This window comes from Lathyrus oleraceus, chromosome 5 (assembly GCF_024323335.1).
Source record: "Lathyrus oleraceus cultivar Zhongwan6 chromosome 5, CAAS_Psat_ZW6_1.0, whole genome shotgun sequence".
Lineage (NCBI taxonomy): Eukaryota > Viridiplantae > Streptophyta > Magnoliopsida > Fabales > Fabaceae > Lathyrus > Lathyrus oleraceus.
This window is the reverse complement of record NC_066583.1, coordinates 104,878,576-104,901,451: the sequence shown is the minus strand read 5'-3', so window position 1 is coordinate 104,901,451 and position 22,876 is coordinate 104,878,576. Positions and strand designations below refer to the sequence as shown.

The window sequence follows — 22,876 nt, the reverse complement described above, 5'->3', positions numbered from 1 at the left end:
TCCGATCTAACCAGTTGAACTTGTTAAACCTGAATTGAAAATTTTAATAGTTCGCTGTCTAATCTAGCTTTGACATGGGGCCACCCACTTCCACTCAGTGGCGTTTTTACCAATATATTTTCAAAAAAGTAATCCTGCAACTTCTGCAACTCAAGTGGCATGCGACCATTGCTGCCTACAAAGAAGAAAGTCTTCTTATTCTTTTAGGGAGATAATGGATAGACTAGTTTAGTTCAAAAAACAAAGGGTCAGATCTTTTTTTACCCTTATAATGACGCCTCTTGTATTATGCAGCACATGAAGAAAAAAAGAAGGAATAGGAGTACTAATTTTAAATAGAGAAATAGATTATAATTTATTTCCATACTAAAAATTGGGAAAAGAGAACTTGCCAAAATACAAATTTTTTTTTACCGTCCAAAGTTTTTAGACAATTGCAGGAATCTGATTAGAGTGGTGGGAACATAAAAACTTAATCATAATTTTAATTCCTTTAATTTGGACTATGTGAGGTTTTGTCCCCTTCATAACTCTGAGCAATTTTAATTTCAATTTTTTTTATAATTTTACTAGTCCATCAATGATCCACCCCTTTCTATCTACTTAATACTCTAAAAACTCATAATCTACCAAGTATTTCATAAATTGAATTGATTAAATTATTTTAAAGATTCTTTGACTTAAAACTCACTGATTAAAATCAAAATTCAATAATGAAATTTTGATTTTTCCTCTTTTAACCCAAATCCATCATCTACCAAAATCTTTACAACTTTATCAATTTTTTTCTAAATTTTTAACTTTTAAAATTTCATATTTTAAACTCATTATCAAACCCTACGTTTTTATTAAAAAATGAAACTTTAAGGTTTTAAAGTGAGAAAATTGATGGCAAGATCATGTTTCCTTGATTTTTGTGGATTTGATTAGCTTGAAAAACTTTGAGTGACCAAAATTGTACATAGCCCAAATTAGAGGGACAAAAAGTATAATTAAGCAAACAAAAAGGACCTTAGTGTCACCAACTTTCTTTTCTTGTTTATCTCACCAGATTACTATGGTGACTGACGACTCTTCTTGTTTCAGTTTGGCCATTTTATACTCTTAATACAGTTCCATTTTGAAATTCTGATCTAACATCTGGACTTAAATAATATGTCTGTTGTTGACTGTTGTTGTCCTCCATTCTATCCATTTTTTGGTTTTAAACTCTTTTCTGAACACCCTTTCATATGTGTTGTGAACACACAACTTGTTGGCCAGTTTTGCAGGAAAAGAAACATTGAGATGCCTAGCTTTGGCTCTCAAATGGATGCCTTCAGATCAACAGACGGTGTCCTTTGATGATGAGAAGGACCTCACGTTTATTGGATTGGTATGCTCTCTTTACAATTTATAATACAAGCTTTAGATATTGTTTTTAAGTTATAACAATATCTACCCTTCACGCCTATTGCATGATATTTTGTTTGGATATATAATATAACATAATTAGAGTAGTTAAGAGTTAGATAGTAAGTTAATAAGTTTGTTAGGGGGTTGTTAAGTGTTGTTATTTTTGGTTATTCTTAGAAAGTCTTTAAATAACCTCAATTGGTAGAGGGTAATGATAGGTTTGAATAATTAAAAATTGTGAGAATGGTCTAGTGTGAGACAAGAGTCCTCCTTTGGAGTAGCCTTGTTTGCAAAGTTATCATCTTTATTGTAAACCTTTTGTACCTTCTCTTTCAATCTCCCTACACAAATAAGAGAACCAGTTTTTGGGAATTCTTTGTTGCTCAAAGAAAGGATCTTAACTTTTTTTTCCTATAATGTTCTAATAACTGGAAATTATTTAAATGTAAAATGATCAACTGCCAGCTCTTATTAGTATTACATCAGTTTCGTTGCTAATATATGTAAAGCTAATCTAATCATATCAACACATACTAGGAAAGAACTAAATAAGGGGAAAATAGGGAAATCTCAGTAGGCTTCAAGAACCCTTTTCTTGTCTTGACTTTGCTCTGTTTTCTAAATATGTTTGTTTTATAATATTTACCTTTTTTGTTTCTGGGTTTCTGTTATCCCTTATGTAGGTTGGGATGCTGGATCCACCAAGAGATGAAGTAAGGAATGCCATGCTTTCATGTATGACTGCTGGCATACGCGTTATAGTTGTCACTGGAGATAACAAGGTTCTCAAAGTTCTGAAAACTTTTTTGTTCATTTTATCCTTCAATATTCCATATGTATTGTCTAATTTTACTTCTTGCTTAATCAGTCCACCGCCGAGTCACTTTGCCGCAAGATAGGTGCTTTTGACCATTTGATAGATTTTACTGAACATTCTTACACTGCTTCTGAGTTTGAAGAACTTCCAGCACTGCAACAAACTATAGCATTGCAGCGTATGTCACTTTTTACAAGGTATATTACCAGATTGTGGCATGAATAGAAGCACATTTGTTGTCTTTGTTCATTCTTTTGTAGATCAAGAACTCATATTAAGAGTTGCACGTCTTGATTTTTTGTTAGGGTTGAGCCTTCTCATAAAAGGATGCTGGTTGAAGCATTGCAGCACCAAAATGAAGTGGTACGATTGCTTCCACATTCACAAAATTATCTGTAATACTAACTAGTAAAGGATTTACCTTAGGGTGCTTCTTTTTGTTTCGTGTCTTCAGAGGTCTCTTAATTCTCATGTTCTTGTTGTAAACAGTTTTTTTTCCATCAAAATGTAGTTTTTTGTATGCCACTTTTCCAGCGACTGGATTGTGAGGATCATATATCTTTGGCAACAATCCTTCTAATCTTACACCTGTATAGTTGTTGGTCAAATTATCAATGGATTGATGCACAACACTGTTAACCCTGGAGATAGGAATAGCATGTCTTAAGAGTGTCCCGCCTACCAAAGATAGCATAACATTGTAAATACTTTATAATATCCACTTAAATGGTTAAAGTTAAAGACATTTTTGCCATTAAAAATTTAAATCCCGGCTTGAAGGCTATTACCATTACTACGAAGTACAGCTAACAAGTTAATAATAGTCCAGGAACATGACAAATACAAAAGTGCAGTACCAAACGAGTGTCTGAAGCTGGAAAATCACCGGGCTGCTGGACAAAGAAACGCGTTGAATGAGAGAAAACGAGAGACATTTGGGGAAACTATGTTTAGACTACACCACGGAAATTCTGTTATATAGGCAATAATAAGAGTATTAATTACAAAAGATTATGCTAAGGAATAATCTACAGAATATACTATGCTAAGAAAATATTCTAGAATACGCTAGAAAATATTTACATGTTATTCCTATATTAATATTTATTAACAACTTAATGCTTGAAAAGAGCCTTGTAAAGTGCTGATAGTGGTGGGACAAAGGTTAGAAGTGCAAAACAGATTTACAAACAGTCTGCCTACTATTGCCTGGCTGGTGAACCGATTATTATCCGGTGGGAAATGGGGTTCGCCTTAGTTTTGAAAGGTTCTGTGCCTGAAGTTGGAAACAGAGATGGCTGCAGTGGGTTCTCTTTGAAGAAATCGTGTTTCGAACCCTAAAGTGCTTCTTATGCATTAAGAGAAAGTAACTATGACATCCACTAAGAAATGGTCAGAAAAAATATAGGTTTTGGGCCCTGTACCTGGCACAACAGACCCAATGAGTAGCACTACAGTGACTGTAGTTAATGCCTTTGATGCACAACAGAAATGGTTAATGCGATAGAACATCATTTTTGGCTGGGGCCACGAAGCAATGCAGCTGCGCTAGGGCATGCTATAGTTCTCTAAACTACTCTAGGCCCTAGAATTTTTAGTTTGCTGTATTATTAAAGTTGTAGACAACTGAGCATTATTATTTCTACAATTACTAAAAGCGTTTCTTTCAAATTTGGTGAAATTCATAATGTTAATCTTTTAGGTTGCAATGACTGGTGATGGAGTCAATGATGCACCTGCCCTGAAGAAGGCAGATATAGGAATTGCTATGGGATCAGGGACTGCTGTTGCTAAGGTGTCATCAACTGTCCCTACTTTCCTCCTTTAATTCCTTGTCTAGTAAATAATCCTGATCAGTTTGATGTTTTTCTCCCTTTTTTTTACAGAGTGCTTCAGACATGGTCCTGGCTGATGATAATTTTGCCTCAATTGTTGCGGTATGCTAGCATATCCATTGTTCTCATCAAGTTTTCTTTCCTTCTCTTTGCTTATTACTTTATTTCTTTATTGCTCTTAAATGGAAAAGAAATTTCCTCATACAACTTCAGAATCTCTGTCTCTATGTAGGCCGTGGCAGAGGGAAGGGCTATATACAATAATACAAAGCAATTTATTAGATACATGATTTCTTCCAACATTGGTGAAGTAGTATGTATATTTGTGGCTGCAGTGCTTGGAATACCTGATACCCTGGCCCCTGTGAGTTTAGAATTTTATTTAGCAATTGATTTCATAATAAAAGAGATTAAAAGCAATTCTATTATATTATTTTGTTGATTATCTTATAATGCATTTTTTTTAATAATAAATACTTCAACCCCATATAAATTTCCAAATTCTTTTAAGTTATTCTTCAATGACTCTGGGCCCTGGCACTGTAGCTTGTTCTTTTTAATTAATGTATTATCATTGGAAAATGGTAGAATGTAACTTGAAGGGTGGTAGACAGTGTGTCTCCTCATTCAGAGTTGAACAAAATGAGATTTTCATTTTTCATCAGTGAATAATATTGCTTTAATAGTTTTCATTTTAATCTCCCCAATCCTACCAGGTCCAGTTGCTTTGGGTCAATTTGGTCACTGATGGATTGCCTGCCACTGCTATTGGCTTCAATAAGCAAGACTCTGATGTGATGAAGGTTAAACCTCGAAAGGTACTCTACTAACAGTTCATTGTCATATTTGTATCTGTCATAGTTGTGTCATAGTTGTATCTAATTCGGTTGTTGAAAGTTTTTAGAATCAAGATCATTTACATTATGAGAAAAGAGGTGATGCACTGACAGTGTAAATTTATTTTACACTCTCAACCAATGACGACCATGCATCCTGCCAAATCAGACTGAAAATTTAAAAATACTTGTATGACATGGCAAAATGATATATTTTTATTGGATGACAGTGTAAAACTTTTTTACACTGTCAGAGCATCACCATTAAACCTTTATTATATGACATGAAAAAGTCAACCCAAAATCTTCTAGAATTTAGCTAGATGCTGACTGAGGATGGTTGTTGGGTAGGAGGAACATACGACGGACCACAAATCCATCCAAGAGTAAACAATACTACCTCCGTTTTTTATTATAAGTCGCTTTGGGAAAATATTTTGTACCACAATATAAGTCGTTTTATAATATCAATGAGTCATTAATGTTACTTTTTCTATTATACCCTTAAATATTTATTATTCTTTTTTCTTTCAATTATATCAATTTATCTTTCCAATATCATTAATGAAGGACAACTTTGTAAAATCATTCATAATTTCTCTTTTTTATACCACAATTATTACATTTCTTAATACGTGTGAAAAGTAAAAAACGATTTATAATAAAAAACGGAGGGAGTAATAAGCATGCCAACTCATTCTGTCTATTTACTCCCTCTGTCCCACAATGAGTGACCCATTTAAAATAAAAAAGTGTATTAAAATGGATGATCCATTTCAATTTCCAATGCACATTTTTCAATTCTACTCTAATTATTATTCTCTCCGTCTCATAAAAAGTGTCTTATTTCCACTTTTTTCATGTCACAAAATAAATGTCTTTTCAATTCTACTCTCTAATTATTACTCCCCCCGTCTCATAAAAAGTGTCTTATTTCCACTTTTTTCATGTCTCAAAATAAATGTCTCTTTAGAATATCAATACAACATTTATTATTTTTTTCTACTACTATATCTTTATTTATTAATTTTTACTCTTTTCAACTACTCCACTACTTATAATAAATAAGGGTATTTTAGTAAATGATACTAATTTTATCATTAAAATTAACACATTTAATCATTTTCTTAAGAACCGTACAAAACTCAAATAAGACACTTATTATGAGATGGAGGGAGTATTACTTTCATCATTTTCAATACTTGATAAATGACACTTTAGTAAAAATATCATTCTCTCTTTCATTTATTCATTTTTCTTAATATGTGTGAAATGGTCAACTTAGTCACTCATCGTGGGACGGAGGGAGTAACTATGAAGCACAAACATCTCTAGGAGTTGGCATGTTGCAGTGTCCGACACACGTCGGTGTCCGACACTTGTATGATACCCGTACGTCACATGTCGGAATAGTCAGACCAATGTCAGAAAAGTCAAATAAAAAAATATTTTTTTTTCTTTGCTTCGACACTCTTTGAGTTGGTGTCTGACACCGTCTGACACTCATACGTCAGACAATTCAGCCAAGTGTTAAAAGGATTTGTATTTTTCTATGGTCCAACATTCCTTATACATTTTTTGGTTAAATCTCCGACGTCTAAAAAAGTTAAAACGCATATTGAAACAATGTCATCATTGAAGAATTAAAGGCATTAATTTTGATTAGAATATTTTTAATTTTTTTAATAATAAATGGATAAATGAAGTTCAAATTTTATCATATATATGTAGCGGTGTTGTTGTCCTATGTTTTTGACATTATTGGCGTCGGAGTGTCTGGGTCACGGTGTCCATATCAGAGTCCGTGCTTCATAGCTATCTAATGAACAAAGTTCTAGCTTAGAAGCATTTTTCTTGTGAATATAATTATATATTTCTAGTAGGGAAACACTGTATTGGGTATTCTTTATCTCTTTCCAGAAAGTATTATTGTGTTTGAATTTGCTGTGAAAATAAGACTGTTGTTATTGGTTTTACAATTTATAGAAATATATTGTATATTTAATTGTGATAGGAACTATTACATTGTAAGGTATAAATAGGATACAACAAGCTGTACTAACTTGTTAATAAACAGAGAAATAACTCCCTATAATTGCTGTTACCTAAATAAGGAAATAATAATAATAAAGAATAAATCTATTTACACCACTGTTTTGTAACAGCTTAACAACACTCCCCCTCAATCTGGGTGGTAGATGTCTATCATACCCAGATTGGATTTGATATTTTCATAAGTATTCCTTGGAAGAGCCTTGGTTAAGATATCTGCAGTTTGCTTGCATGATGGGACATGATCAATATTTATAATCTTCTGATCAATTTTTTCTTTAATGAAGTGTCAGTGAATTTCCACATGATTTGTTCTATCATGTTGGACTGGGTTCTTTGCAATGCTTATAGCAGCTTTGTTATCACATAGTAACCTCACATAATGGTTCACATGAATTTTGATTTCATCTAGCATGCTCTTAAGCCACATTCCTTCACAAATACCTAGGGTCATAGCTCTAAATTCTACTTCTGCATTACTTCTCGCCACTACAGATTGTTTCTTGCTTCTCCAAGTTACTAGGTTCCCCCACACAAATGAACAATAGCCTGTAGTCGATTTTCTGTCTGTGGAGCATCCAGCCCAATCTGAATCTGTATAAACTTCAATGTCCCTGTTTGAATTCCTCTTGAAGTGGAGGCCTCGGCCTGGTGTGGCTTTGAGATATTGGAGGATTCTATTCGCCATTTTCATGTTAGACTCAGTTGGATTTGACATGTAGCGACTAGCCAAGCTTACAACGAACCCAATGTCGGGCCTAGTGTGAGATAGGTAGATTAGTTTCCCAACTAAACTTTGATATCTATCTTTGTCGGCTAGTGGACTTTCATCTTCTCTTCCTTTTATTTGTTCTATTGGTGTATTAGCTGCCTTGCACCCAAGCATTCTAGTTTCTTGAAGTAAGTCAAGGGTGTATTTCCTTTGTGATACATAGATACCATCCTTTGTTCGAGCAACTTCCATCCCTAAAAAATACTTCAGTTGTCCCAAGTCCTTAACTTCAAATTCCTTTGCCAAGAGTCTCTTTAAATGATCAATTTGATCATAATCATTTCCTGTAATAACGATATCATCAACATAAACAATAAACAAAGCTACCTTTCCTTCCATGGAGTGTTTAACAAACATAGTGTGATCTGATTGGCATTGGTTGAACTCGTCTTTCTTTACAACTCGAGTCAATCTATCAAACCACGCCCTTGGAGACTGCTTGAGGCCATAAAGGGATTTTCGGAGCCTGCACACCATATTTGCGGTGCTGGATGATTCAAGTCCAGGAGGAATCTGCATATAAACTTCCTCTTCTAGGTCACCATTTAAGAAGGCATTCTTGATATCTAGTTGATGGAGTGGCCAATCTAAATTTGCAGCCAAAGAGAGAATAACTCTAACTGAGTTCAGTTTGGCCACCGGTGCAAAAGTCTCTTCATAGTCTACTCCATATGATTGAGTAAATCCCTTTGCTACAAGTCGAGCTTTGTACCGATTTATACTCCCATCTGCATTATACTTCATGGGGAATATCCATTTGCATCCTACCGGCTTCTTCCCTGATGGTAGGCTTGTGATCTCCCAAGTACCATTCTTAATTAAGGCCTGAACCTTTTCAGTTACGGCTGCTGCCCATTCAGAATTTTGGAGTGCCTCATGGGTGTTGCTTGGAATATGTATATTCTCAAGGGCTGTTACAAACGTCTTGTAACTCTGGGACAATTTTCCATAAGATACAAATCTTTCAATGGGATGTTTAGTACACGATCTTGCATTTTTTCTCAAAGCAATAGGAATATTAATGTCATCAACATTCACAGAGTTAGGAGCAGTATTACCTGAGGGAACGTCATTTTCTAGAGTCTTGGAGGTTTCTTGGTTCTGCCTTGGAGCTGTGCAGGACTCTATTCCCTTCTTGCTCTTCCTGGAGTACACTTTCACGTTATTTTCTGGTGCAGTTTCTGTTGTAGGGGCTGTAGTTTCTACTGCAATTTCCTCTACATTTTCTAACGTAGTTTCTTCTGGTCCATGTGTAGGTTCTGCAGTTTCTGTTGCATTTTCATTTGGTTCAGGTGTAGGTTTTGATGCCTCTGCAGTGAGTTTGGTTTCAGTTAGCTCAAGTTCTAAAAGTTGAGATTCTACCACTTCAATTGGATAAATGTTCTCCCCCTGAATGCCAACTTTGGGATAATATGGTTGATTCTCAAAAAAAGTTACATCCATGGTGTGGTAGAATTTTTTGTTTTGAGGTGAAAATAACATTTGTATCCCTTTTGGTGAGGAGAGTAGCCGAGGAATATGCATTTAATGGATTTCGGGTCAAGTTTACTGCGTTGGGGATCAAGATTATGGACAAAGGTTGTGCATCCAAATATTTTCAAAGGAATAGATGTAAGGATGCGATTGGTTGGGTATAAGGTTTGGAGAGTGGAGTAAGGCGTATGAAAGTTAAGGATTCGGGAAGGCATTCTGTTTATTAGATAGGTTGCAGAGAGGATAACTTCTCCCCGAAAATGGTTAGGGACATTTGTAGCTAGCATGAGAGATCGGGTTACTTCTAGGAGGTGTCTATTCTTTCTCTCGGCAACCCCATTCTGCTGAGGTGTATCCACACATGAGGTTTGGTGTATTATTCCATGTTGCGTAAAGTATGAGCTTAGTGCAGAATTATAGTACTCACGACCATTATCACTCTTAAGCACTCTAATCTTGCTTTGAAATTGTGTTTGCACCATGGTATGGAAACATTCAAATATTCTACCAACTTCCAATTTGTCTTTCATAAGGTAGACCCAAGTGATCCGTGTGTGGTCATCAATAAAGGTGACAAACCATCTTGATCCAGTTACATTTCTGACTCGCGATGGTCCCATACATAACTATGAATAACATAAAAAGGTTGGGAAGGTTTATAGGGTTGAGGTGGGTGGGGGCTGCGTGTATGTTTGGACAATTGACAAATTTCACATTGAAATAACTTCTGATTTTTATTGAATACTTTAGGAAGCATTTTTTTCAAGTACATAAAATTTGGGTGGCCTAGTCTATAGTGCCACAACATTGCATAATTTTCACTACATGCAGAAACTACAACGCAAGAGGTTGCCTCAGATTCTGGTTTAGATGCTTCAGCCTGAAAGATATAGAGTCCATCACATTCTTTAGCATTGCCAATCGTCCTCCCCGACTCCAAAATCTGAAATTCACACATGTTAGGAAAGAATTTAGTGATACACTTCAAATCCTTTGTAAGTTTACTGATGGACAGCAAGTTACAATCAAGTTTAGGCACATACAGTACTGAACTAAGAGTAATATTTTGTGAAATAATTACTGAACCATTACCCATGACCTTAGAAAGGGTACCATCAGCAATTCGAACAGTCGAATTATTTTGACATGGAGAATAGCTATCAAAGACTGTCAAATCTCCAGTCATGTGATCAGATGCTCCTGAGTCAATAATCCATGAATTTTGTTTTCCCATGCTAGTGTTTAGAGCATGAAAAAGATTACCTTTTTGTGCCACAGTAGCTGTACCAATTGTTTGTTGAAGCATTTTTTGTAAGGCTTCCATTTGCTCCTTGTTGAATGGTGATGAGTGAGAATTTACCTCAGCTGTGTTCCCCCTGCTGTCCCGGTTTTTAGTCCATTTTAGCTCTGATGGCTTTCCATGAATGATCCAGCATGTCTCCTTGGTATGACCCGGTTTCTTGCAGTGGTCACACCAAGGCTGAGTTTTCTTTTGGAAAGAACGCTGATCTCCCCTTGCTGCCATTGCAGATCCTTCTATAGATGGGACTGCACTGGATTTTCCAAGCATCACTTTTCTCCTGCTCTCCTCTCTTCGTATTTCCGAGAATGCTTCTCGAATTTTTGGAAGAGGTTTGGTTCCAAGGATTCTCCCACGAACTTCATCAAGTTCTGTGTTCAAACCTAATAGAAATTTGTAGACTCTATCTTTCTCCACCAATTCTTTGTACTTCTTTTTGTCCTCCGTGCAACTCCATTCAACTTCATCATATACATCCAGTTGCTGCCAATGACGATTGAGAGTATTAAAATACTCTGTGACTGAGCGGTCATCTTGACGCAAATCATGGAGTATGCTCTTGATTTCAAAAATTGCAGATGTATTGTCAACATTAGAGTAGGTTTCCTTTACGGCATCCCACATCTCTTTGGCAGTGTCATAGTACATGAAATTTTCTCCAATTTCATTTGTCATGGTGTTTAGCAGCCATGACATTACTAGACTGTTTTCTAGTTGTCATTTTTCGAGGTTTGAATCCCCCTTTTTTGGACACTTGGAGTTTCCTGTGATATAACCTTCCTTCCCTTTTCCTTGAAGGTAGATTTTGACTGAGCGCACCCATTGATTGTAATTCTGGCCATTCAATTTGTGACCAGTGATAGGATGAGCATGTCCTTCAGCCAAACTGTTGGCTGAATTTTCTGCTTTAGTATCTGCCATAGGTGGTGCTCACGATTTAGGGATGGTTCAGATCTTGTGCTCTGATACCATATAGAAATATATTGTATATTTCATTGTGATAGGAACTATTACATTGTAAGGTATAAATAGGATACAACAAGCTGTACTAACTTGTTAATAAACAGGGAAATAACTCCCTATAATTGCTGCTACCTAAATAAGGAAATAATAATAATAGAGAATAAATCTATTTATACCACTGTTTTGTATCAGCTTAACAAATCATAATCAAATGATTATGATTTGATATGTGCTAACACAATTAGTTTTTAAATATCAATTTATATTTGGATATTTTTCATATTCGATTTGAAGGGAGATAATTTCATTTAAATTGAATAGAGGAACTGCTTTTAAGTATCAAATTGCCGAAAGATAAGTAATGGTTAAAAAGTTATTTGATTGATATCAAAATGATATTATCTCTCTTAGACATGTGAAATAAGAAATCACATTAGATTGTAGGCAAAATGCTAAAACATAGTGAACTTTGATGCCAATACAAAGCACTGTATTAACTGAAAATTGCTGATGTCATAAGAGTATAAGACCCATCATTAAAAACCTTTTAATCGCCCTCTTATTTTGTCACGTGTATTCCATTTTGCATCTTCAGGTGAATGAAGCAGTTGTTACAGGTTGGCTCTTCTTTCGATATTTGGTAATTGGAGGTAACCACAATATCGCAATCTCATTTGTTTTTCTCGACTTTGTGAAATAATTAAAGCATATGCTGGAAACCATATATCTGTATAGTGAATACAAAGTGATTATGTGTATAGGATACACTGAACCTAGGATTTTATATAATGTGTTTTAGACACAGTGGAAATAACTAGCCATTTATTATTCCTAAGATTGTTAGAACTTGGGTACATGTTCTATTTTATTTAATGTTGCTTCATTAGTTGAATAATGTTAAATCTTCTATGTTTGATGCAGCTTATGTTGGCCTTGCCACTGTTGCCGGTTTTATTTGGTGGTTTGTTTACGCCGATAGTGGCCCTAAACTACCATACACTGAATTGGTGAGATATTATCATATACTCGTTTGTGGGATGTGCTTATGAGTCCTCGGTTTTTCTTTTAAAATAACATGAAAATAAATTTGTATCATGAAATAAAAGAAATTCCAAACTTTGATAGCTACGTTCAGGAATAAAAAATTAATCAGAAATGGAGCAGAAAGATATGAACAGAAATTGCTATTGTTTATCAAACTTAAATTGGCTCTTACTTCTTTCCTCGTGTAATGTTTATGATAGAAAAGGAAATTTTATGGAGATATGAGAGGGAAGTACAATTAAAGTGGGGTTGAGAGAAAACTTTTCACAAGCTCTGAATAGGTTGTTTCCTTAAGCTCTTCTAAAGAGCTTATGAAAAAAAATGAAAACAACTTAATGACATATTATAAGATCTTAGAATTTGGGTTGAATTCAACTCAATCTTACAAAACCAGCTTTTCGCTCAAGCTTTGTAAGCACTACACATGCTATATCTATAGGCAATGTGAGACTAAATCCACCACCTCACATCCAACACAATGAAGGTGTTGGAGGCTGCAATGAAAGATGTTGAAAGTTCCACCTTCATTGCGATCTGCCCCTAGCCCGCCTAAATTGCGGTATTTGGTTTGCCTTCATTGCTGTCTCCAACACCTTCATTGTATTGGGTGTGAAGGGGGTGAATTTAGTCCCAAATTGCTAAGAGATATGACTTATGTAATGTTTATAAATTAGGGCAATCCTCACCTTACAAGTCGGTTTTGTATGGATGAGTTAAGCTCAATCCATTAAGATGGTATCAGAGCCAGGTTCAAAATACGTTGGACCACCTCCTATCAGGTTTTCGCTATAGGATAACCTACCATTTATATCTGTGCACGAAGTCCAATAGTGTTGGGTGTGAGGGGGTGTCTTTAGAGTCTCACACCAGACACTATATGGCATGGACATATGTTTATAAGTTGAGTTAGGTCCAACCACAATTCTAAGATGATATTAGAGCCTATTAGAGCCTATCCTAGATCTGTTGTTGGTTTTTCCGCACTGTCCACACTTTAGGCTCATTGAGGTCCGAGTGTGTGGGTATGGTTTGAAATTCCGCCTTCATTGCGGTCCGCCCCTAACCCACTTTATTTGCGGCATTTAGCTTGCCTTCTTTGCAGTCTCTAACACCTTCAATGTATTAGGTGTGAAGGACTGGATTTAGTCCCACATTGTTTAGAGATATAACATGTAATGTCTATAAATAAGAACAATCCTCACCTTACAAGCCGATTTTATTGGGATGAGTTAAACTCAATCCTCATTCTAAGAAAGGCAACCCAAATGCTGCAATTTGGCTGCTAGAGGCGGACCACAATGAGGGCGGAATTTTCAACATAAGCTATTTTATAACTTTACCAAATATTTGCACAAGTGTTTATGTCATAATATAAGATATTCCAAAATATCCCCTAAATCTATTTCAGGTATCCTTAGTTTGACATTTTTTCCTTTCCAGATGAATTTTGACACTTGCTCGACCAGGGAGACAACTTATCCGTGCAGTATATTTGAAGATCGACACCCATCCACTGTATCAATGACTGTGCTTGTCGTTGTTGAGATGTTCAATGCTCTGAACAATCTTAGTGAAAATCAATCCCTCCTGTAAGTTATTCTATCCAATTTAATTTGACTTCAGTTTTTTTCCTTCCTGGTTCCTGCATATTAATGGTTGGTTGATAACATGGTATCAAAGTTTCTATGACCAAGTGATCATAGATTTGATCATAGTTACTTCTTTTTATATGAAATTTGTTTTCAGCAAAAGAAAAAAATATGCAGTTTCCACACTTTAAGTCCAAAGTCTCTGGTGTCAGAAAAAAAAAAAGTCCAAAGTCTCTGATGTCAGAAAAAAAAAGTCCAAAGTCTCTTGCCTGGAGGGGCATACTAAACATGAAATCATTTGAGTTTTTTCACCCTGTTAACACACCCATAAGACAGTTTTATAGATGGTTCACACCAGTCACTAAACTAGTAGGGGAGGAAGTTGTAAAGATTCACAGACCAAGAAAAAGAAGGAAAATGAAATCTTAATAAACTGAACTGAATACGCGAGGCTATTCATAGTGGTGACAAACAATTGCTAACTGTTGAACACAGTTGCAGCTGTTAGATCTGTGAACAGAATCTTTCCTACTAGAATCTTCTATAAAGCGCTGCACCTGAATAGGCTGTAACCTAATCTAATGAATACCAAGGCCTGAGTCTACAATGTAAGAAAGTTTGATTCACCTATTGTTGAATTATATCTGGGAACTGAAAAAGCAAGTTTTGCTGTAATAAATTTTTAATAATGATATGACAATGACAGCATTCGTTTATCTGTTTTAGGGCCATCCCTCCCTGGAGTAACATGTGGCTTGTTGGTTCTATAGTCCTAACTATACTTCTTCATACACTAATTCTGTACGTTCACCCATTATCAGTTCTTTTCTCTGTAAGTAATTTTCTGAAATAACGATTACCATTTTATTTTCTTCAAGTGACAACTCTATTTATCCGGTTCATGGAGAATCAGAATCATTTCATTACCATTTTTCTTGACAGGTAACACCATTGTCTTGGGCTGACTGGATGGCTGTCCTCTATCTTTCTCTACCGGTACACGGTTTTCTTTACCTTTCTCAGCGATTTTGTTTGGCCCTTTTGTCTTATTCCTGTGACAAAACTTAGGTAGATAATTACTCGAGCGAGCACCATGGTGAGTGTAATATGTTTTTGAGTTTTGGAACATTATGCTGTTAGTTTAGAACATTAAAATATATCATAATGACCAAAAGTTGCTAGATTGCGGAGTATGCCTTTATTCATATATGGAAAGTATGGGGGTTGTGGTTGGGCCTAACTCAACCCTACAAAACCGATTGGTAGAGTCATGATTGCCCCCACTTATAAACACATGTTCAGGCTATATATTATTCAATGTGAGACTCTTAACACACACCCTCACGCTCAGGACTAGACAACTGTGAAGTGTGGAAATAAATGGTGGGTAACCCGATAACGGAAACCATAGTAGGTGGTCCACCGGATCTTAAACGAGGCTCTGATACCATCTCAGATCAGGCCATATCACTAAGCAATGTGGGACTAAATCCACCCCTTCAAAGCTAATACAATGAAGGTGTTAGGGGCTGCAATGAGGCAAATAGCCAAAGAGCCGCAATTAAGGCGACTAGGGGCGGACCGCAATTGAGGCGGAAAGTCCAACACCCCCCCTCACGCTTGGGCCTCAATGAGCCCAAAGCGTGAGCGATGCGGGAAGCCCAACAATGGATATAGGATAGGCTCTGATACCATCTCAAAATTTGGGTTGGGCTAACTAATCCCTACAAAACCGGCTTGCAAGGTGAGGATTACCCCCATTTATAAACTCAACACATGCCATATATCATCCGATGTGGGACTCTTAACAGGGATACTATTAGAGGTATTTATTTACATTTGTTCTGCTGGAAGTTATGTAGGGTCAGAGTCCCAACTTAAATAACTAATGTATTGAGCATTTGCAATACTAACTTGTCAGGCTTTATTTATCACTAACCAAAAAGTTGGCAGAAAAGCTTAATTAAAATATTTATAACTAGATTAGGGCTTGGTATCTGCTTTTGCTTTCTTCATTTTTTTGTTCATACAAGTTGATCAAATTTCTTAAAACTGGAAGTCTGTTGGGGAAGAGTGGTTTTTAATTTGTTTAGCTTCTGTGTTTTTACCCTTTCAACTTGCAAATGATCGCCACTTTGGTTTGGTGATCACCTAAGAGTAATTTGGTTAATTTTAAGACTCCATCACATCACATGTAATATCCGCAAAAAGCTGCTTGTTAATCTTGATTGTGTGGATTTCTAATGAATTTGTTCACTGCCAATGTTTAGTCCTGCAACTCATCAATGTGTTGTTCTATCCTTTGTTTTCTTATCAGGTTATAATCATTGATGAGATCCTGAAGTTCTTTTCCAGAAATCCCAATGGTAATTTTCATCTGATTATGTTGAATAGTTACATATTCCCATTTCCTGTTTTAATTAATAGTTGTGAAAATGGTGAAAGAACCAAAATGTTGTTTAAACATTTTTTAAATGCTAATCTTAGGAAATAAAGAGAAAGAGGAATTCTGTTATTATATTCATGCAATAAAGAAGTTACGGTAGGTGCTTATATATACTAGCAAGAGTAACAAACTATAACAAATAGAATGACAGCTAAGCATATTGGCTACAGTAGAATATATTACTATCTTATATTTCTAATATTCCCCCTTAGAAGCTGAGGGTGCTTCAATGAAACATCTTTTGTTGAACACTCTAAGTTTGTCACGAAGAGGAAGGAACTTTGCTGCAGAAAGGGGTTTTGTCAAAGCATCTGCCCACTGATCTTGAGCAGGAACATGAGACACAATGAGGCTTTTGCTGAGGACTTTTTCTCTCACAAAGAAAATGTCCAGTTCCATGTGTTTTGTCCTGTTATGGAGAATAGGATTATGGACCAAGGAAACTGTGCTTAGGTTGTCACACATAATTTTAGGAGTGTGAAACTGACATTGAAGTTCAGTGAGGAGAGACTGAATCCACAGCACTTCTGCAGCCAGTTGAGCCATGCTTCTATATTCTGCTTCTGCACTGGATCTTGTCACCAGTGGCTGCTTCTTTGACCACCAAGAAATCAGATTTGGGCCTAAAAACACACAAGCACCAGATGTTGACCTTCTGTCATCAGGGTCAGCTGCCCAGTCAGCATCACAGAAGCCCAGAAGAGACATAGGTTGATGCCTGAGAGCAGGTTGAAGAAGTAATCCATAATGAAGTGTACCACTTAGATACCTTAGGATTCTTTTCACTGCTTTCCAGTGCTCCTCCAGAGGGTTAGACAGAAATTGACATACTTTATTAACTGAAAAGGATAGCTCAGGCCTAGTTAATGTTGCATACTGAAGAGCACCAACAATAGAACGAAATTGGGTGGGATCTGATAGTGTGTGAGAGCCTACTTTGGACAGTTTGCTGCTAGATATCATGGGAGTTGGCATTCCCTTAGCAGTAGACATGTTAACCTTTGCAAGCAAGTCAGTCACATATTTAGTTTGAGAAAGAAGTAATGATCCATTAGAAAGATGTGTCACCTCAATGCCTAGAAAGTAGTCCAGCTGTCCTAGGTCCTTGAGAGCAAACTTGTTGAGACTTGCGATAAGATTATCAATGAAAGAAGGAGAATTTCCAGTGATAATGATGTCATCCACATAAGCCAACATCATTATAGTGAGGCTGCTAGTGTGGAGAAAGAACAAGCTAGGATCACACTTACTGGCCTTAAAACCATGTTGCATTAGGGAGCTTTTGAGCCTATCAAACCAGCCCGGGGAGCCTGTTTTAGCCCATACAAGGCTTTGTTGAGCTTGCAAACAAGAGACCTGTCAGTAGCTTCAAACCCAGGGGGTTGAATCATATACACCTCTTCCTCAAGAAGGCCATTGAGAAAAGCATTATTAACATCTATTTGCTTGATGGTCCACCTGTTTGTGACAGCAAGGGTGAGGACAGTCCTGACAGTAACAGGCTTCACCACTGGAGAAAAGGTTTCAGTAAAATCACTGCCAGGCTTTTGATGAAACTCTTTGGCAACCAATCTTGCCTTATACTTGTTGATAGAACCATCCGGGTTCTCCTTCACCCGAAAAACCCATTTGCAGCCTATGGGCCTCTTTGACTCAGATGGAGACACCAAGGTCCATGTCTGATTTTTCAAAAGAGGTTGATATTCTTCCTGCATTGCCTGGAACCAGTGAGGGGAAGCCAAAGCCTGCTTAACAGTAGTAGGTTCCATATGGGTGAGTAAAAGGGTGAGATGAATTTTGGGTTGCACAATCCCATTTTTGGCTCGAGTTGTCATAGGATGGACATTGAGAGGATTGAGAATATGAGGACTGGGAACAGTACTGACAACAGGATTAGAATTAGCGGCAGAATTGGAACCAGACCTGTCAGAATTAACAGAACCTGGTGAGGAGGATGGTGAGATTGTGCTGGCTTCAGCTGAGTCAAAAAAGGCAGGATTGGGTGAAGGGGAGGGAGACTGAGATACATTTTGTTGGCTTGAGAGAGGTAAAGGGCTGGATGGAGATGAGATTGCAGTAGCTGCAGCTGAAGGGTGATTAGAGGTTGATGAAAACTGCCTGTTAAGGGAAGAAGCAGTGGGACTAATATGTTGGAGAGGAGGAACATGGTGAGTGGGAATAATGGGTGGAGAGGCAGCAGATGGGAGCCAAGACATGTTAGAGGAAGTAGAGGAAGTGGAGGGATGGAAGAGGTCCAAATAAGGAAATCTGGATTCATGAAATAACACATCCTTAGAGAGATAAATATTTCCATCTGCTGCAAGACACTTGTATCCTTTATGGACAGATGAGTATCCCAAGAAAATGCATTCCTGAGATCTAAAAGCAAGTTTGTGGGAATTATAAGGACGTAGGAATGGGAAGCAAGCACAACCAAAGACACGGAGACTAGAGTAGTCAGGAGGTTTTTGCATTAAAATGGAGTAAGGGGACTGGTTTTGCAATGAGGAACTAGGCAGCCTATTAATGAGATAGGTTGCAGTGACAAAGGCATGATCCCAATACTTGAGAGGCAGCTTGGAATGAGCAAGCAAAGCTAGGCCTGTTTCAACTATATGACGATGTCTGCGTTCAACTATACCATTTTGATGATGAGTATAGGGACAGGTGAAGCGATGGACAATACCTAACTCAGTAAGATATTTGGTGAAAGGCTTGAACTCACCACCTCCATCACTTTGAACTCCTTTAATTTTGCAATTAAATTGGAGTTCGACCATGGTTTTGAAGTGAATGAATTGGGTGAGGGTATCAGATTTTAACCGAAGAGGAAAGACCCAAACAAATCTAGAAAACGCATCAACACAGGTGAGAAAATATGTATAACCACCTGAGGAGTGAATGGGTGCAGGCCCCCATAGATCACAGACAACAAGTTCAAAGGGATGGTGATAAACAGTGGTAGAGAGGGAGGATGGAAGTCGATGAGACTTGCCCAAGCAGCAAGCAGAACATGAGGCAGTGGGAGGTTTATGAGGAATTGGCACATTGCATATTTTAAGAACTTTAGCAAGAGCTTGGTGATGGGGGTGGCCAAGTCTTGTATGCCATAATATATATTTGCTATCAGAGATGGAGGTGGAACAGGGGACAGATGAATGAGAATTAGAAATATTAACAGTAGAAACATGAGCTGTAGGAGAAGACTGTAAACTAGAACCAGTGGTAATTTCATTAATATGGGAAACAGGATTACAAGAGGAGATACAATTGCTAGAAGCAGCTGAATTACAAGTGGAACTAAGATTATTACAAGAGTTATAACTATGAAACTTGGACAGAGACAAAACAGGATTGATAAAGCTGTAGAGTCCATCGGCTCCAACAGTGCCACGAAGAAGAACTTCAGAAAAATCCTGCGATTTAACAAGACAAACCTGAGGATGAAACTCAAAGAAAACACGGTTATCTTGTGCAAATTTACTGACACTCATAAGGTTCTTAGTGATGTGAGGAACAAGAAGAAGGTTATGAAGCATTAGAGATGAGTTAGGATGATTGGATAAAGGGAAATTCATGGAACCTACAGAGTTAATGCACAAACCTTGGCCATTTCCCATATACACTTGTTCAGCTCCAGTCAACGAGGAAGCATCAGACAAATTTGAAGCATCAGGCGTGACATGGTGAGACGCACCTGAATCAGGGTACCACAACTGGTTGCTGAAGCCAGAATCTGAACCTGTGAGAAAAGCTTGTGGTTGAGGATGCCTAGGTGGTGTTGGCCGTGGAGCAGCAGGATATCCAAAGGAGGGAGGATAAGAGGGAGCTCGTGGTGCCATCATGTAAGGATTGAAGGGAGCTCTTGGTGAGGGAACGGAAGGAGCACCTGAATAAGAGAATAAGAGTATCTGTGGTAGCATACAGAGGCATCATGTCCAGATTTATGACATATCTGACATGAAACCTTCCCAAATCGACCTCCACCACGACCGGAACGGCCACCACCACGACCATTACGACCACCGCGTGAACCATAACCATGATTTTCAGAGTTGGCAGTCACATGACTAGTTCCAGTAGGAAAATTAGGGTTCAAATCAACACCGGAGAGCTCAGTTGAGGGTGGTGCTGATGGCGGCGAAGCATGTGTGAGATTCATAGTCACAGATTCAGTGAGAACAGCTTTACGATTCTTTTCAATACGCGATTCGTGAGCAAGAAGACTCGACTCAAGTTCATCCAACGAACATAGATCTTCTTTGCTATTCATCGCAGCAACAATAGGATCGTATTCTTCCGGGAGAGCGTCAAGCACGACTTCAATTAGGTTACGATGAGGGACAGGATCTCCGATCGAAACCAAGGACTCACTGATTTCACGAATGCGGACAACAAATTCCGTGATTGTGCGGGATCCTTTCGTCAGGTTTCGTAACTCAGATCGTAGTTGACGCGCCTTAGTGGTGAGCAAGGTGTTGAAGTAACGATGAACTTCAGACCACACTTGCCATGAGTATGTGTAATCCACGAGTTTTGGAAGGAGCGAATTGGAGATCGTAGAAAGCAACCAGGTGCAAATGAGCGCATCCTGTTGTTCCCAATCAAGAAACTCTGGATTTGCGTCACCGGTAACAGGATCGGCACCAGGAGTAAAACGTGGAGGCACAAGCGGCGCCGTCACGAACCGCTGGAGCTTGTGGCCGCGAATCACACCGTCAATTTGTTGTTTCCATTGTTTGAAGTTCTTATCATCCAGCTTAACGGAGATGAGATGAGAGAGTTTGAAACGCCCTCAGAATTAAACGGTGATGCCATGGAAGCGCTAGATCGCAAAAGAAGCTCTAGATACCATGTTAGAATTAGGAAATAAAGAGAAAGAGGAATTCTGTTATTATATTCATGCAATAAAGAAGTTACAGTAGGTGCTTATATATACTAGCAAGAGTAACAAACTATAACAAATAGAATGACAGCTAAGTATATTGGCTATAGTAGAATATATTACTATCTTATATCTCTAATATTGATAAATGGGAAACAAAATAGAAACAATATTTTTTAAATTGTTAAATGTTCTAGAAATAGAAGCCAGTTTTCAAAGGGAAAAATTGCAAGATTGGAGACACCCATCGGTGGGAACATTTCTTTTTTCGGTGTTTTGTCATGGGATCTATATAGCATTGTGATTTAATCAAACATGTATATAAAATATTTTCCTATGGTTTTAGGTATGAGGTTCAGATTATGGTTTAGGAGGTCTGATTACGGTTTACTTCCAAAAAGAGAAGTGCGTGATAAGTAAGATGTTGGGTACTATTTGAGCAAAGTAGATATTTAAAGGGTATCTTTGATTGAATCCTAATAGTCAACCCCCAAGAGCATGTCCAGGAATTAAAAAGGTACCATGAAAGATACTGTATAATATTTACTTTTTTATATTATTTATGTTTTCCTGAAAATGTCTGATGTAAAACAGCAAATGTAGGTAACTATAGGCTTTTATTATCATTAATTATTTATTTTCTTTAATGTTTGTATTTAATCAATTTTGATAGCATAAGTTCAATAGAGGCTCTCAATTTTCCTTTTATAATAATTGGGTAATTATCTTGCTCCTACTCATTCCATTGGACATGAGTACAATTGCCCTTATAAATTGAGGCACCTGCCGCATTAAATCTTGTATTTTATAAATTAATTATGAATAATTTTATTTGTTTTGTTACTAAAAATGATGTGTTGTAAGTATTGCTAATAGTTATTGAATTGTTTAATTTTGAGGAATTAAATCCACAACAATAAGTTATTAAATGTTTATTTAGGCACATACATAGATAAATATACTTTTATAGTGTTAAAATATAAAATAAGTTCCGCTAAACTATGCCAGTTATCTATATAATGTGATTTAATTGAATAAATCAGTAAAAATGATTGACTATCAGTTAAAAAAGATATTTTTACAAAAATATTTATAGTTTACATCTTCTACGGTACTTATCAAAATTTATGAATCCCGCATTTCGGAATCATTTCCATTTCTTTAGGCTATGTAACAAATAATAGAAGATAAAAAAAATATTAATATTGTATTGTAATATAAATCAATTTATAATTTAGGACAATTATTTACATTAAATGACTTCTATAATCTGTATAAATGCAGAACGTGGTTTATGGTTTTTGTGGAGTCTATTTTTGTTTCAATTATATTATTTTTAGTTTTTATTTTAAATTTTATTTTCTCTTTTACTAACGGTTATATAAAAATAAAATATATATTTGCTGTAGCTTTTTTTCTTTAAAATATATATTTTTTAGTTTTAAATCTTAACTTCTCTTTTCTCAGAA

At 36.7% G+C, this 22,876-nt stretch overlaps 1 protein-coding gene across 1 annotated transcript in view; it reads left to right on the top strand.

The window, feature by feature from the left end:
- LOC127088010 (calcium-transporting ATPase 3, endoplasmic reticulum-type) overlaps positions 1 to 22,071 on the top strand; it is a 39,850-nt gene extending 17,779 nt beyond the window's left edge. Inside the window, exons 21-35 of the mRNA XM_051028921.1 lie at positions 1,264 to 1,375; positions 2,079 to 2,177; positions 2,264 to 2,409; positions 2,518 to 2,575; positions 3,915 to 4,007; positions 4,099 to 4,149; positions 4,280 to 4,411; positions 4,764 to 4,865; positions 12,039 to 12,093; positions 12,365 to 12,450; positions 13,928 to 14,076; positions 14,803 to 14,908; positions 15,019 to 15,072; positions 16,394 to 16,442; positions 21,754 to 22,071. Coding sequence (XP_050884878.1) covers positions 1,264 to 1,375; positions 2,079 to 2,177; positions 2,264 to 2,409; positions 2,518 to 2,575; positions 3,915 to 4,007; positions 4,099 to 4,149; positions 4,280 to 4,411; positions 4,764 to 4,865; positions 12,039 to 12,093; positions 12,365 to 12,450; positions 13,928 to 14,076; positions 14,803 to 14,908; positions 15,019 to 15,072; positions 16,394 to 16,442; positions 21,754 to 21,827 — 1,366 coding nt within the window. The 3' untranslated portion in view covers positions 21,828 to 22,071. The remainder of the gene's footprint in view (positions 1 to 1,263; positions 1,376 to 2,078; positions 2,178 to 2,263; positions 2,410 to 2,517; positions 2,576 to 3,914; positions 4,008 to 4,098; positions 4,150 to 4,279; positions 4,412 to 4,763; positions 4,866 to 12,038; positions 12,094 to 12,364; positions 12,451 to 13,927; positions 14,077 to 14,802; positions 14,909 to 15,018; positions 15,073 to 16,393; positions 16,443 to 21,753) is intronic.
- Positions 22,072 to 22,876: the final 805 nt, after the last annotated feature.